General features: G+C 47.0%; 1 protein-coding gene across 1 annotated transcript; it reads right to left on the bottom strand.

Moving 5' to 3' along the window:
- Nucleotides 1-3,535: 3,535 nt before the first annotated feature.
- On the bottom strand, nucleotides 3,536-16,086 carry LOC144141489 (tudor domain-containing protein 1-like). Its single transcript, XM_077673045.1, has 5 exons — nucleotides 15,868-16,086; nucleotides 8,915-9,142; nucleotides 7,473-7,634; nucleotides 4,768-5,009; nucleotides 3,536-3,736 (listed from the first exon to the last, which is right to left on the bottom strand). The coding sequence occupies exons 1-5, from the start codon at nucleotides 16,030-16,032 to the stop codon at nucleotides 3,634-3,636; spliced, it is 900 nt and encodes a 299-aa protein (XP_077529171.1). The 5' UTR covers nucleotides 16,033-16,086; the 3' UTR covers nucleotides 3,536-3,633.
- Between the last annotated feature and the right edge of the window lie 833 nt (nucleotides 16,087-16,919).

Genomic DNA, 16,919 nt, shown 5'->3' with positions numbered 1-16,919 from the left:
AGAGAGAGAGAGAGAGAGAAGAGAGAGAGAGAGAGAGAGAGAGAGAGAGAGAGAGAGAGAGAGAGAGAGAGAGAGAGAGAGAGAGAGAGATTAAACTTTATTTGAAAATAGGAAGAAGTAAATGTGGAAAAAGTTATGGGTGAAGTCCTATTTCCACGACTCCAGTAGCAAAGGCTCCCAGCTTGGCTCACTCTAGCAGCTCACGCTGTGTCGAAAGGTCCGAGCTGGACAGTGCTAAATCCCAGGACTCTCTAGAGGTTTCGTAGGTGTTTTGTTGCCAAATTATAGGGCAGTTCCAGACTGTGTGGAATAAGTCTGCTCTTAATTTGCATTTGTGGCATTCTTCGTTATATCTTTCTGGGAACATGAGGGACAGTCTGGATTTGTGGGGGGGAACGTTGGTTGTAGTTTTCTTATGTTTCTTGCTTCTTCGGCATCTAACATGTGATGCGGCGCGGGCATGGTCTTTCTCGCTTGCCTTTGTGAGTAAAGCCGGATAGACGTCGGATAGACGTTGGATTCATAAGTCGAGGGATCCTGGTTCGATTCCGGCATCGGTAAGTGTTTTTAGATGCGGAGCGTCTTATGCTTGGCGGTACGTCCCGCGGCGTCGGCGGCGGTCCGGCGTCCGCACACCACCTGCGCATGCGCTCCTTCTCTGATGATGATTTTGGCAGGATGCCCCTAGGGATTGGCCTAGGGATGGGCCGCATGCTTCGCTTGACTCCGGTTGTGCTTGCGCTAGACTCCGTGATTCTTCAGATGAAGTAGAATGGAAGCAACAGCCCCGTCAGTGAGTGTGCTGACGCAATTAAGTGAGAGAATAAGCGCAAACACTAACAGACCTTTAGATACCACTGGGGAACCGCTGAAGACGACGAAGGAGAAGAAGACAAAGCTGCGAAGAGGAGGGCGTGTACGTTGCTGTCGCGCCGTCCGCAGCGCTTCTGATGATGATTTTGGCAGGATGCCCCTAGGGATTGGCCTAGGAATGGGCCGCATGCTTCGCTTTACTCCGGTTGTGCTTGCGCAACAACTGTGCTCGGTCGCAACAAACCTTTAGATACCACTGGGGAACCGCTGAAGACGAAGAAGGAGAAGGAGACAAAGCTGCGAAGAGGAGGAAAATTACACCCATAAGGAAAATTACACCCATCTCCCCGAAGGGAACCATGAGTAGGATATATGAGCATTACGGGGTTCACTACATTTCCACCAAATTCGGCTAACCAACATAACGGAAACGCAAACGGAACCCCCATTACGCTCCGCATCCTACTCATGGTTCCCTTCGGGGAGATGGGTGTAATTTTTTCTTTCACTTCATGCTCAATCATTCATCATCATCGTCAGAGGAAGTTGGCTTTCCTGCACGGCGTATTGACGCACAAAGGCATCAGTGAGGACCCCAAAGCTTTGCTTTAAAAGCCGAACTCCGTACGAACAAATTCCCCTAGACCCTCTCCACTTCCCACTCAGGAAGTTGAATTTTTTTCAACCCTGTAATGTTTTTTGTTTCTTTATGGTACACGGGTGCGTCTAGCACAGTGAAATGCACGCTAAACAATTAGATTCGCACGACTTGCACCAAGAACATCAACATCTAACCTTCCCACGTAGCTAAAAATTGTCAAGCACAAGCGAATTGTTAAGTTGCACGTAAGGGAAAGACTATACAAAAGAAAAAAAAAGGGTGGAACAGGGCTCTGTTGCATGCTCTAGGGCTGAGTGTTCCACAAAACAATCATTGCAATTGCGCAAAAATATCGGCTTGTGGTGACCCCCAAGAAGTCAGCAGGCATCGAAGAGATCTTGGAGTGTTTAAAATTTGTGCTTAGGAGCTTGGAGTGTTTAAAATTTGTGCTTAGGAGCTGCCCACACACAAAGCGTACACTGGCCTGTTTAGGCACATAAGTCATCCCGCTATGTTCCTTTTGTGATTCACTCTATAGACTGCAAGTGACCCAATGCTTCCGGCCATCTGTACTGGCTTTCAGTGACTGCTTTGGCCCCCCAAAACCAAAGAAAGCTGGGTTAAATAAAGTCCTGAGTCAAACAGATGCGAATCCAAAAGGGTCCTTCATCAGTTAAAAAAATAAACTTCTGCGTTTCTTTATGGCCTTGCGTTAGTTGCAGCTAAAATCATAAGCTGTGAGAATGAAGACCAATCTTTCCCCTTTCTGGCAAGTAAAAGTGGCAGGGAAATATTTCATGGTTTTCAGTCTGTGTACCATTAGAAAATATACTCATTGGAGTTCGCTCATGGATGTGCTCAAGCACAGCCACATCTTTATAAGCTGACAGACCACTAGGCCGGTGGGAGGACTCCGAAGCTCTTGGGAAGTTTGAAAACATTCCACGTAGTTTGCTATGGAGTCCGAGCAAATACCGTACTTGCACCATTGTAATGTGCCCCCCCCCCCCCCCTGCCATTATAATGCGCAGGTAAGTTAATGTAGAAAAAATTACACCATCTTTACTCGGAGCAATAGGCCGATACGCACTAGAGAGTGGTCTCTACAAAGCAGTATAGAGCGGGCCTGACCATGTGTTTTTTTAGGCGGCACCCAAGAACGACGACGCCCTCGAAAGGACCTATGATCCCACAATGAACTTTAGTGGTATCCCTCTTCATCCCCTCCTCACTTCCCTCCTTCCTCCCAAAGGGCTTCGTGCCTCCTTTAAATAAAGCACATTCATTCACTCACACCATCTTCCCGTGGGGAACCCTGATGAGGATGCGAAGCATCGTGGCGGTTCCGTGTGCATGGTTCCATTGTGTTGCCGTTATGTTGAGTGATCTGGTTTTTACTAGCGCCAGAGGGAATTCCGCGTCCGGGTCCACACATGTGGCAAAGGCACGCAAGTACTGTTGTGCATGCACAGTGTGAGTGCGGACGCCGACGCGGGACATGCCGAGACCATAAGATGCTCCGCATCTAAAAATCGACAATATAATTTCACGCCGATACTACCGCGCATGTGTAAAATACATATGACACCACTAACCTGGCAGAGGACATTTTATTTGACGCAGGGAACTGCGGCACCACAAATTTATCTTCTTAAACTTGCTTATGCAACTCCTGCTGGCATTAAAACTGGAGGACGTTGGGTTTTGGGAGGAGTTCGTCCCCATAGCAATGAGGCCACTTTGCAGTGAATGCTGGTTCTGAATCCGATTGTAACGCGCAGATTATTTTTTGAAGCGTGATTTTAGCAAAAAAAGGTGCGCGTTAGAATCGTGCAAATACGTTAAGTTTACCGAGCTCGAGAGAAGTGAGAAGAAAAAGATGATTTTGATTTGATTGTAGGGTTTAACGCGCCGACGCAACGGAGGCGATGAGGCGCGCCGTAGTGGAGGGCTCCGGATTAATTTTGACCACCTGAGGATCTAACGTGCGCCGAAATCTCGTACACACGGGCGTTTTTGCTTGAAAACACACAGAAAACACACAAAAAAGAAAGACAAACAAGTCAAAACAGACGTCTGGGTGAAGTTTCTATTTTTTATGAGTGCTAATAGAACAAAACAAGACGAGTTGAGGAAAAAAGAACAAACGAAGGCAAGTTTGCCGGAGAGCAGAGAGAATCAAGTTCATGGTCTTCTCTCTTGTGCTTCTGATGAGGCTCCTACTTCAGATTGGCAAGTTTCGCCTCCAGCAGTAGCACGTTTATGTTCTTTACCGGCTTGCAACTTGGGTTCGTCAGCATCACGGAGGTGATGCTTTCGAAACTGGCGAAAGAAAGGAGAAGAAAAGCGTACGTTAGGAACACCCCGCGTGGTAGCCTTGATTACCACTTTAATCCAAGGATTGCAAATCTGTAGGTATGGGTTTTTTGAGACTCCCACTCAATTTCTTCATCCCGCCTCCAGGAAAATGGCCATCGCATCGCATCCCCTTGGTGTCTTCATGTGCCGCTAACCGCATTTGTTCAACGACAACACGACAACAGGCTGCTTTAACCCACACCGTATATTTCTCAGTGAGGGCGAGCTTCACCGCAGTGCAAGACGGTACCGTTTCTGTTGTCATGAATGGGTATTGCTCGACATCAAATTTCCCAAAAAACTACCCTTGTTCACCCTCATTTGTTTTTTTTTTATGTGCCAGGAATATCCTTCATGAGCTGTCATTTGGGTTCAGTGCAAAACCACTAGGACGAGATTGCCATTGCCTTTTTAACGATTAATCAAAAGAAAAATACCAGCACAGTCGAACGCGAAAAATCTGGCAGGGACAACTGGCACAGTTCTATTGAAAGAAAAAACAACACTGGGCGCAACCAGTGGGAACACAGCTGAAACGAGGCTTCAGTAAACTTCCAACTCGCCGCCACCTCAGGCGTGATGGTTTCATCTCTCCTTTAGCATTATTAGTTGAGGCCCATTGAAAGATTGGCGCACTGTTAAGTCGTATTTGGTAGGAAATTTGACAAATACCGCTGTGCAGACTACACAACAAGCTCATACCACGTCACAATGGAAATTTCTGCAGTATTTATATGGCAACCACCACTACTACGTGATCCAAATTAATAAAAACCGTGCAGCGTTAAGTCGCACCGCTGGGGTGATGCGGATCAATTTAAACCACTCGTGTCGCCGTGCGCGGTAGAAATTAACGGCGTGGTACGATAGTCACCGATCGTTGGTACGAAATGCAATATTATCTGTAAAAGTGGAAACGTAAAATTCGTCGCTGTTGGCTTATCATCGGGCCAAGAAAAATGCTTTTGCACTGCCGTTTCTCGAGGTGTCCTCACCCCAGATCTCGCCGTCCCTTCCTCCTGGCTTCGAAGACTGTGTCGAAGCCTGTGTGGGCCACGAAGAACTCGATCGCTTCTCTGTCCCACTCGCCGCCAACATCCCGGGGTGCCACCAAGGACAGGGCCATGCGCACCGCACACGCGGGCAAAGCAGCGAGGTGGGAGGGCAGCGGCCGAAGGTTGGACAAGGATGCAAGTGTACAGTTCCCATAGTCCACGAACTGCACCTGTACAAGTTGCTGCCGGGGTGAAATAAAAACAACGAACGGGCACTGAGCCAGAGTACAGGTGGGTCGGGCACACACTTTGAACATTCCCACAAAGACATTTGAGTATTTGAGTATTTGATTTTTATTTCTTGGCAAAACCAAGGGGAGGCTAAAATTAAAGGCGGACTTGAAAAGTTTATTTCGCTCCTGACACTTTATTAAGTGTGTGACAGGAGGAAACAGACACTCGCCAGAGCTGGGCGCTACCTACACCTAAATTTGTGCTAAAATCTTAAGAGACTTCGTGCGTTCTAAAGGAGTGCCAACGTGCGTTCCAAACTCAGCTCTGTCCCGGTTGCACATCTGCATAAATGGCGCTATAGAACGGGGCATTCATCAGTCCCAACCGGATTTACACGGTTAAAATGTCGCGCAAAAACGTAAAGGCTATTACAATGGGTAAACATTAACACATCTGCATCACTACTCAAGGTTGAGACAACTGTTTCCGTGGTAGCTTTGCACCAAGCCAACCGTGCTTTTGCGCAGATTTGTCAGGGGACCGTATGTATAGTTAACGGAACTTCGGCGCAACCAAGTAAAATAACAACTGCCTTTACAGAATTACTTTTCGAAGAAACCTCGATACCAGGAGTGGCGCGATTTTTAAACGAGAGTTTTCTGCAACAAGTATGCTGCGGTAACGAAATTCCTGTTCAAATGGAAGACATTTTAACGTTCACTTCGGGTTCTACTAAAAAAAAAATCACACTGCATTTATGATAGCCTCCATGCACGATGTTTCCGCAGAAGAGCCCACTTTCTTTTTTTGCTCTGGTGAAAGCAACGCTTTGTGCAGAAATAAACAGTCAGAGCGGGCGTTTCCCGTCTAAATTGCTGTGCTGCAAACCAACCTTTCCCGAAACTAGAGGAGGCTAACCTACAAATATCGCCACTGCCCACAAATAAGGGAAGTGGAGAAAAAGGCGGAAAGAGGAAAAGAGAAGCCACAAGCCCCACCAAAGTGTTAGGTTTGTCATTTTTTGTATGCGCCTGCTGGTAAATTACGTTCCCTACCAACATAAGCATGCCACTGAGGACAAAGGGGCGGACACCACTCAGGTTGGAAGCGTCTACCGCAAACCTTCATCGACGTGGCCGACATGAGAATGGCTTAGCAACCATTTACCATCATCTCTGCAGGAAGCCCTGCATGCGTTAGTTCGCTGTGTTGACGATAACGGCGTCGCTAAGACTTTATAGCCCTCTTTATGCGGACATTCCTCGCTACATCCCATGTCCTTATATATGACGCTATCTCTTCTTTTTCTCCTTTCGTCTACTACACCTCTTTTTACAAATCATCTATAGTTTTAACATCCCCTTCCTGCAGATTAGCATGTCGACGTACGGATATCGGCGAACCTCTCTGCATTTTCGTCGTTAATAAAGAGATTTTCTCTCTCTCTACCGGCCTCTCAAAACTGTGACAGTTATATTATTTAATAACTTTGCGAAGTACTTCTGTTATGGGTTAATTACTAAACTACTCAACGTATCCGCCATCGGCAGCCATAAATGATTCGATTCGGCTTCACTAACGGCTGCATGCACGGATCTGGTGCTGCTTAGAGATGTTGGCCGTTTAGTTAGAAATGGCAGCTTTCAGCCAGTATTTTGTATTATGCGGTCTTCCGTTTTCCTCTCTCTCAACGATGCCCCAGACATAGTAGTAAAGAGGATTTAAATCTGGAGAGCTAGGAGGCCACAAGTTGTGGAGTGACAGGGTCGTACAAGTCAGCCGGACACTATTGGGTTAGGCAGACGGTGTGGGCGGGAGCCGAACCTTGCTGAAAGACATCTTTCTTTCGAAACACTCTCTATCCATAGCTTTACAATGGTAGCAAGCAAATCCACGTAACCGTCAGCATTAACGCGGAGTCCTGCAAAAAGTGTGCCAGCATGCCATCACCGTCATTGCAGAGGACGGATAACACCACCGCCGCAGAAATTAAGGGGTTCTGACGACGTCTGACCGCTGACTGTGCTTTTCCTTTTCCGCTACACCTGCCACATCAACGCCACAGCACACCACCTCCATCCGCACTTTGTAAATAAAAGACTTCGCTCCTTTCAGACAGTACAATTTTCAAGTCGTGGTGGTGCGCGGCCAGCGCGACGAGGACTGCATGGCATTTTATTTCCTGCTTCAACTTGTACACTTACATCTCTGAACAAACTGCACAGTATGAAGCACAAGGGGTCGACGAATAATAGCCGTACGCCTAAATATATATCATTAGCCTGCTGGTGTCTATGGCGATAAGGAATAGCGTCCTGAAATACCTCGCGTATATGTGTTTTCAAAGTAAACTACACCAGCATCGATCAAACCTAGGTGCCAGTATTCTTTAAATCAACGGAACCATCAAATACCCTCAAAAGACGATAGAAAAGTTTGTCATACGCGTATACAGCTCTCCCAACACTCACATTGCGGTCTTCTGAGGCACTCTTCATCACCCGCACCCGGTACCAATTCCCGTCAGGGTTAAAGCGGCATGTCCAGAATGTCCCTTCTTTAATCTCGTCCACCATAGGTGGGGAGCTGGACATAGCACAGGAGGCCAGGCATTTCTGCATATCCTCCATCGTCTGCGACCATGCCAAAAAATTGTAAATGAGTCGTACAGTGACAGAAAACCATGGCTTACACAAAAACTACACACGTTATGGAGGCGTGCCGTAGTGGAGGGTTGCGGGTTAATCTTGACAACATTGGGGTTCTTAAAGTTGCGCCGAAATCTCGAACAGAGAGGCGTAAAAAGCGGTACATTTACTGGTTACCCTCGCATGCTACCTATGGCACCACTATTCCCGGAACCGAGGCCCTCTAAGCGTGTTGCGAAGCAGAATTTGGAATCCGGGGCTTGTCGAATGAATACAGAAAAGAAAGCTAGCATTTTGAGACGGCAGGTAAGGCATGGTAAAAGCGGTCCACTTTTGTGTTTTAAGGATATGTTTTAAAGGAAAATAAGGTGAAGGAAAATTTCCTTCCCGGAGTGGCTATATTAGGCCTGAAGGTGTACCTAACAAAAAATTTTTAGGGTACTCAAATCTGCTCTCGTGCCTTGACGTGAGCAGGAAGCCTTAGGGGTTTTGGCCGCGGTAATTATGCGAGTTTTTACTGGTACAGCCTATTTGCGCCTTTTTCTTCGCTTTTGTTCCTTGTTGTTTAAATGTGTATTAGTTCTACAGGCAGACTGGTGACACGTCATGACACAGTATCCCTGGAAATAGTTCTCTGTAAGTGGAGTGTACCTGTAATATTCCTGTGCCGTCCCGTCACCAGACAAGTGATATTACGTCAGTGCTGCCTGCATCAGGCTACAATTTGTCGGTCCACTGCAGGGTGCTCATGTAGCTAGGCGGTAATGCAGTAGGACCCTACTCTTACTGCCCGGTTTCGATTCCCATACGATTTCAAATGTATGCAATTGTTTTTAACACCATAGATTTCTCTTATTGAAATCAATTCACACGGACGCCGTGGAAGAAGTTAATTCTGATATTTTTGGAGAGTTTTTTACTCTTGACCGTGGTGACGCATTTCTCAACCGGTCAACACTTCTGCTTTTTCGCACCTTGAGGTGTTAAGCCTTTCACATTGAATACCCACAGTTTAAACGACTTGAACAGGGGCTACCCCAATGCGCGCTGAGACGGCACATCCTTCTACCCAACCCGATACGATTAAGAAGCTTTCTACAGCAGCAAGTATCATAAGAAAAATGCCTAAGTACGAGAAACCCCGTTGGATGGCGCATGCATCTGTGTTCTTTACCTGCTGACAAAAATGGAAATGCGCAAATGGCCCACACCACGAGCGAATAAATAACCAAGTAGACACAGAGGGAAAGGGAAAGAAAGCCCACCTTTTCCCAGTCGTCTTCCGCATGCACAATTGCGTAGAATTCCGTCGGATTGACGATCACCGACAATCGGATGAGGATGGTGTCTGTTTGAGGCAGGACAGCCGGAGGAATTTGTTCCACACGTCCCAAACTCGGGCGGGCAGCAGACGGGAGAGGAGACGGATGATGTTCCGGAAGTTCTGGTACCACGGGTGTGGCGCCTGCGGGGGGCGCTGCAGTCTGGGGAGCCTGGGACAAGAGAAAAAAATCCCACTCCATCTCCACTATCGTGAAACCTGGGGAGGGGCAAAGCATGCAGTGTATAAGGGTATTGAAAGATTGGAAGGCTCTCTCTCTCTCTCTCTCTCTCTCTCTCTCTCTCTCTCTCTCTCTCTCTCTCTCTCTCTCTCTCTCTCTCTCTCTCTCTCTCTCTCTCTTTCCCTCCCTCTTTTGCCACACGGCGCGCACTGATTGGGCGCCGGGGAAGCGCCGGTGGGAGAGCAACAGCGTTCGTGCGAATCAGTGGCGCCGTCTGTTGCACTGAACCGGATTTAGGCAAATAAGAGATTTACAGACAGACCGTAAAGTTTCTTCGTGTCACACGCCGCAGCAAGCTAACAAGTATGCTAATAAGTAGCGCGCGACATTGGAAAACGACAGCCCCGGTATGTTCCTTTAGTACGCGTTTTGCCCGTTGGGATCAAACGTTCTAGAGCAAGGCCTTGGAAAACGAGTTCTTCGGTGTGTTTTTTTAGGAGGTATGTTTTTGCGTTCTAGCGCGATGCGTTAGAAAACGAGTGTCCCGGTGTTTTGGTGCCGTAACTCGACAGGAGACGCCGACAGCCCGAGGCCCTAAGATGCTTCGCCCTTTAACATTTTCTCACATATACAACCTGCCTGCCTTCACGTAAAAAAATTGCCTTTCTGTCTCCCTATTGGTGATAAGATGTTTGAGTGGCGCCCCCTGGTCTGACGCCGGCTTAGGGAGTCGCGCCGTTGTCGTCTGCTACACTCCGCTAGCACAGGCAGCAGTGCCTGTGCTAGAGATCGCCCGCTTTGATGCTTTAGTGCAATAAAAAGCGCATTTCTATCATTTGAGTTATTTTTGCCAGCTCCTGACATCTAATTAACCTCAAGCTGTATCCCTCACAAGTTTGCAACACACTAGCAGACAGAGAACAACTTTCGTCAGCGCATCGGTCAGAAGATCGTGTGCAACTCGTCATTTCTAGCTATGGTGAGGTTCAGCGCTCAGGGCTCCTCGATAAGTATTCAAAATGAGTAGGCTTCCAGGCAATATTTTTGAGATGCTCTTATGACGACTTAACAGTCTAATGGTACGCGCCAAGCAGCGGGCCCCTACACGCGCATCGCACAGCACGAAATAAAGCAGCTGTCTTCTATTTCTTTCGTTGTTGTTGACTTTTATCAGATGAATGTTTTTTTTCCTGTGCTCAACGCATTTATTTTTCTGTACCATCACAAACGCCTTATTAGTAGGTTTGGGGATGTTTGGGAGGCTCGCAAAGATCGGGTGGATATTTTCTTCAGGCTGTATGGCATACATTCATTGTCCACAACTTGGCTTTCGTTATGGCTGCGTTAAAGAAGGTGCATATCGGAAGCGTGCGTTGTATATTCACATGCAAATACAATGAGACGGCTTGTGCTACGCTAGCGCGATCGCGCAACAAACAACATTGTCCAGAGTACTCGAAGGCGTCTTTTGTGCTCCGAACTTCTATCGATATTTCAGCGCACGTTAAAGATCCCCACGTGGTCAAAATTACTCCCGATCCATCCACTACGACGCGCCTCATCGCCTGTGTTGCGTCGGCGTGAAAAACCTTCCAATCAATCAATCAATCAATCAATCAATCAATCAATCAATCAATCAATCAATCAATCAATCAATCAATCAATCAATCAATCAATCAATCAATCAATCAATCAATCAATCAATCAATTCTATTATAACCATCGTTATCATAACTGACTCTCAACCCCAACAATTATGACATGATTATGGTGTTGAGGACTTGATATATTCTAATGAACGTAATAAATGGTATACGTGCATATATTACAAGAATCTAAACCGATGAATATTTCCAAGCAACTCGTTATTGTTTTCCAACCCTTCCAGGCGCAAAGAACAAATCCTGGGGCGGTATTCTCGAGTTTTGTACTTTTGCGTCTCTTTCAAAAGTGTCTCTTTTGGCAAGCCATGATTACCTAAAAGCAAACAACCGGAAGTGACGTAACGCAAGCGCGGCAAACCTACTACAAATGCTCATTGCTTAACCGGAAGTACGTCACGAGGAAGGGGCGCAAAAGAGACGTTTTCAAAAGGGACAGTTACGAGAATACCGCCCCTGGTCTACTCGGGATGGCGTTCTATGAATTGAAAATTACTCTTACTCTTTTGTCCTGGACTAAGGACGCCGGCGCACTAATCAGTTCGATTTTACTGTTAAAAAAAGTTTTCTCCCTCTTCTTTCTCCTCCTCGCGTTGAGTTCAGTTTTCGTATTACGCATATCTGAAAATTGTGAAGATATGGCTGTGGGAAATGCACGGAGATATCCCTTGAGGTGTGAACAAACAAGTGTTGCTGACCTTTACAGTAGACGTGGCTCGTTTAGCTCAATAAACCTGCACACTGGTTAGAAGCTGGTATGAAACCAGCACGCACCTATACACACAGTGGGTTATTTGAAACTCAACCTACAGTTTTTGCAGCCCATAGTGCATGTCGGAATTCTTTCATGCGACGACAACGTAAAGCGATGTGAAACAACGCTTAACTGTTTTGCCTTACATATGATTAACGGGAATTGTAAGGCCTCCTGCCAATGCTGACAGCCCCGAAGGCCTGGAATTTGTTTTAGTCTTGTATTTTCGCTGTTGTTGGTTACTAGCAGCTGGCTTTTCCCCTTTTCGAAAGATTGCTTAATAGTGAACGTGAACCCTAGCTCCGACTCTCCGCGCTCCGCACAGGACCACCTTCGCAAGGAACGGGGCGACGCCGGCAATGTAGCGGTATCCGAAAATATACCTAAATTCCCGCATTGAGCTGGTGTACGTGATTTTAAGTCTATTATTATGATGCAAAGTTAAGCACACGCAAAATCTGGCGCGGACAAGCATCAGACGTCAATCGAGCGCAAAGAAACAACAGGGAGAGCGAGCCAGAGTGAAGCAGACGACAAATGCGAGAATCCCTAAGCCGACGTCACGGAGGCGCACTTCGCAGCGCCGCCCGTGGCCGCAGTCAGCCCCTATGGGGGAGCAGAAAACATTGTTACGCTGACCCACATGGCTGTCTGTCTATAACACCGTTGACCAGAGCCATTCCCGAAAAGGTCAGCGCCACAAGGTTTAGGTGTGTGCGCACTCTCGATCGAAGCGAATTCAACGGAATTCAATTCGGGTGCAGATGAAGTCGCATTATTTTGAAGTTTAATTACGCAAATGGCAGTTGCATCAGTAAATTTGGACACATGAAAACACGGCTGAATTCAATCCACAAATGCCCCAGCTTGCACACATGCAAAATATATCCTCGGAGGAATGTGTACAGCTGTAGCGGGTACGTATCCCACCTCTAGCTCTTGCTAGCGAAGACTACATGCGATAGATTTTTATGTAGACGCAAAAGGCTTACCCGCAACGTACTTAGATCCTGCGTTTAACTGACACCAGTAAAGGCCCAACCACATGCAGCATACTTTCGGCGTTTTCTCGCGTCGACGTCGTCCCGCGTCAGCGTCAGCGCGCGTCGCCAAAAATGCATGACGGCGCGCCCGAGCGACGCCGATCGACGCAGCGCGTGAGAGAATCGGAAAGCGGGGGGCAGCGTCCGTCTTCGCGTGGTTTGGGATAATTTCATTCAGCTGAAAACGATCAATTTCTTTTTAACTTGCGTTAATCGGTTGCCTTGAGACAAATTGCAAGCTATTTCTGTTCGCAAGCGCTCATCCATTTGTGGCTTGTTCGGCTTTCGTCGGGGAAATTGGGGATCTGCGATAGCTTTGTGTGAGTTAAATAAGGGAGCTCTGGCTACATCGCATCCAGTATTAGCGTAATGTGGCTTGTCTGCAAGATCGGTGCGGGACGAGCAAGCGTTATCAACGCCTGAATTCAAGCGGCGCATTCCATTCCATTCGTAGCTCCCGTGGCTTGCGCAGGGGAGACCGGAGACCGCAGCGCTTTATTCACGTGACCGGTTCATCTTGGGCGACGCGTGGTGGAAAGCGGCAACGTTGGCCAAACGTGCTCCGCCGCGAGTCTGAGTTTGCTAACGCTGACGGGAGCGCCCTTCGTTCACTTATCTCAAACATCGGTTGCCATGGCAACCAGGCACAAGCCGTCTCGAGTTCAGTTACGGTCGGGTGATCCCGGTTCAGCTCGGGGCCCCACCTTGCGACACATGGGTACTGCAGGCGTACCACTCACTCCCATTTGGAAGCTGGCGATGCGTTTGGCATTGTAAAATACAGGATGCGATGGCCGGACTTTTGTTTTGAAAGTCTGTGGTTCGAATCCTGGCAAAACCCCGGCGTTTTTTTTTTCCGGCGAGAGTTGGATAAGTTTTTTTACAGGGTACAGACAGGGTGCCAGAGTACCTAGCTTGCCTTTCAACCTACAAATGACGTTCGACGGTAACCTCGGTATCAAGGCAGCGCTGACATTTGTTTTGTTTACACTTTGAATTTATGAACGTGCAGTCGGTACATAACATGAAGGTTAAATCAAGTAGCAAGTAAAGCAGTTGGGCGAGGTGCGTCTTCGTTTATCATCCTGTCTTATTTTGTTCAGATTTGACCGTGATGGCTCGAGATACACTTCGCAGCATTTCATTATTTGCCCGCCAACATACTTTGCAACGAATAAAGACGCCAAGTGAATTTTTTTGCTAAAGCTAAAGTCTTGATAATTGCAGTTCAAGAATCGACAATAACTGCTCAAAAACAACTTCAACGGATGGCATACGTGTCCAGCAAAGCCCGCCCACGCAGCGACTGGCGTGCGACTTCGCCGGTCTCATGCGGTTACTCGCCCTCTCCTGCGGGCCCGCGCGTTGACGGCGAACGACGCCGACACTCGCGCGACGCGTGATTTCGCGTCCATGTGGTTAGGGCTTAAGGTTCCTATGGGCGTTTCATGCCCACTCAGCACCGAGCCAACTCTCCCCTCGAGCTTCTATTTTCGTATCTTCATAACCTGATTATGACTTAGCATGCCCTGCCCACTTCGCTCTAGATGAAACAAAAAACCTACCTGCACATTTCAAAATTAACTGTTTTCGAGTTATCAGACAAATGCTCATCTTTTCTTAAATTCTCATGCGTCGCCTCAGATATATGTGGGGTGTAAAGATAAACGGCACATCTTTAAATGTTTGTTTATGAGAGCCACATCAGGCTTTTTTGCTGAGAAGCCATTGCCCCCACAGAACTCGCGATAGTACTTTTGTTTGCGCACGTCTATCACGCAGTCGCATCAATTGTGCTGCACATACTGTTTATATAAGCGCACACGTCTTGACAATGCATAAAATGGCTTTAGCGTGACCCCGAACGCAAGATTTTGTGCAAGCGGGGACGCCTGCGACGAGGTGTTGGAAAATTCTCTAGGGTACTTAATCCTGCTAAGGCGATTTGAAGCTAATGCCTGCTGGTACTTAAACTTGATTACAGCTGCATTCGATTTGCATTTACATCTTTGCTTCCGTTTTTTGTCTTCTGGCGCGAATTACTTCGACAGCTTCGTTTCTGCTACACTGGTAGTGCGTCTCTTCCTCCGGCTTGATTTCTTCGTCAAAAACTCAGGAAAGACTGGAGCACGTCACGTGCTCCCTGCGACTGATGTACACCTGTTTTACTCACGGGAAATCATGCACTATTCCGCAAGTTTTATGTTTCCGATTTATACTTTTGTGATTGTTGCGAAGAGGGTAAACTGCTTCCGAGGTTCGCGATTCCTCGTCAATCTCTGAATTGTGTATGGGCCACGAAGAGAGAAACCACAACTACTTTTGTTTTACAGTGGCAACGTGAGTATACAAAAAGTTGGTAGCGCACTTGGTTGCTATTGCGGCGACTTGGGTTCAAATCCCATGGGACCACCCTCACGATTTATTAACTCTTTATTGAGGTGACGGGTACTTGACACTGTATAACAAAGAACAACGGCGCTTTTTCGCTGAACGAGGCTTTCATATTAAAATATATTTCAAGTGTTGTAAGAACTTGAACACGAAGAAGGAAGCAAAGGATGCAACGCGAGCACGATATTATCACGGGGCTTGTCTTTCTGGGAGATTTTCTAGATAAGGTTTGTTTTTGTGCCTTGCATCATCCCACATGCTGCGCTTATTTAAGCGAAAGCGCGTTAATTTGATAAAATTTGCACTAATTCTTGGAGTGTGAATTTTGCTTCAAGTGGGAGAACATTTTGTAAGTATTTTCACACTCTGACCATACTAACGCTTAAACGCTGAAACAGGTGTGACTATACTAACGCTGAAACAGGTGTCACTGAAACACGCAATATGAAGCTTGCCTTCACAAATATCTAATGTCAATAAAATTTAGTCCACCAGAATAGCTTCTTTATGTTCTTTTCATAGGAATGTCTTTCAAAAGCTTTGAAACGACGTTTCGTTTTCATACTTTGAGATAGGTACTAAAGTATGAGCTAAGAGTTCGTAAATTTACTCTTTGGTTGTGAACATCACCGAGCAGATGACCCCAGGCTTTTGGAAAAAACCATTACTCGCTTCGTATTCACATGGAAAACAAGACCACTATGGGCACATCGTATTATTTCACCTTAGACAAACACAAGATGAATGTTTTGCTAAAGGCCGGTCTCCAACAGAAAGAATAGGGGCAGAATAAACTCTGGGAAACCAGGTTTCGGAAACATGAAAGAGTGTCTTCTTATACGCACGCACTACCAACCAGCTCACCAGGACGCGAATCATGGTGTCGACACACTCCGATAGAAACTGCATCGACAGGTTGGCCCTGGCCTGGCCGGCAGCAGGCGTGCCCAGCACGTCCACGACGTAGCCCCCTGTCACACCGTCCCGCCACTGAAATCTGGCGTGCAGCTCGCCCGCGTCATTGAGCATGTTCTGGAACCGGCGCAAAGCAGCACCAGGCCACACGCCCGTGGAACCAATCGGAGCCACCTGCAGAGTAAGTGCGCCTGTCAAAATCTTTGTCAAACTCATTCAGACCAAGCTAAAGTCAGTTGTGAAACATCCAACGAAAATTCTGATCCTTTCCCCGTCCCCATCAAGAAGGAAATCCAGTGAAGCTGGTGGTCCGGTTGAATTTGCCACGTTGGGATTAGCCATATTGGGGATTTAAAACATGTTAAATGTAGCTACCTTGGTACGATCTCCACGTCACAGACTAAGGACACACACGATCGGTGGGAAGGGACAATTACGTTTAATTACAACTCGCCTACGGCAGTCACGGCACAGGCTCTGGTGCGCGGCTCAGGTGGCTGCTGAACAGCTCAAAAATACCCAATTAAAGGGGAATAGAGAGTCCGCGAGTGGCAATGAGTACACACTACCCCTGAAAAGCAGGTGATTGTGGGAAGGAGGATACAGTGGGGCAGTAACCACGCACTTTCCGTAGATGGCCATGATTCGCAGTGCATCAAATAATCTTGAAAAGCAAGATTACAGTGACCAAGCTTCCACCAATACCTATAAAAACGTTTTTACATGTAAACACATACGAATAGCAGGAGAGAGTTTTCCATGGGAAATATAGGTCGTTTTAGAGCAATATATGGAGGCCTGGGAAGTTTTATATTTATTCATAAATTTTCACTATACACTGAGAATTGTTTTAGAATTGTGCGCGGACACGAGATCCACCGGAACATAGCGATGGACAACTTCGTTGTAAATTCTTCCAGCTGGAAGCAGCACACAACAGGTTATTTGGGGTAATGAATTCCGGCTCCTCAGTTTTAGAAACAGCGATAGTTTAATGTATT

Source organism: Haemaphysalis longicornis, unplaced genomic scaffold (assembly GCF_048455015.1).
Source record: "Haemaphysalis longicornis isolate Haplotype H1 unplaced genomic scaffold, Haemaphysalis longicornis Haplotype H1 scaffold_6, whole genome shotgun sequence".
Taxonomy (NCBI): Eukaryota; Metazoa; Arthropoda; class Arachnida; order Ixodida; family Ixodidae; genus Haemaphysalis; species Haemaphysalis longicornis.
This window is presented reverse-complemented; position numbering and strand designations above follow the sequence as displayed.

What these genes read in the sequence shown, in the direction of transcription:
- LOC144141489 (XM_077673045.1), bottom strand. Translation starts at nt 16,032, where the DNA reads ATGCTCAATGACGCGGGCGAGCTGCACGCCAGATTTCAGTGGCGGGAC. An exon ending in CGGAAGACGACTGGGAAAAG is followed by an intron (nt 7,635 to 8,914) that starts GTGGGCTTTCTT and finishes GCATGGTCGCAG; the next exon opens with ACGATGGAGGATATGCAGAA. An exon ending in AAGGGACGGCGAGATCTGGG is followed by an intron (nt 3,737 to 4,767) that starts GTGAGGACACCT and finishes TTCTTTCGCCAG; the next exon opens with TTTCGAAAGCATCACCTCCG.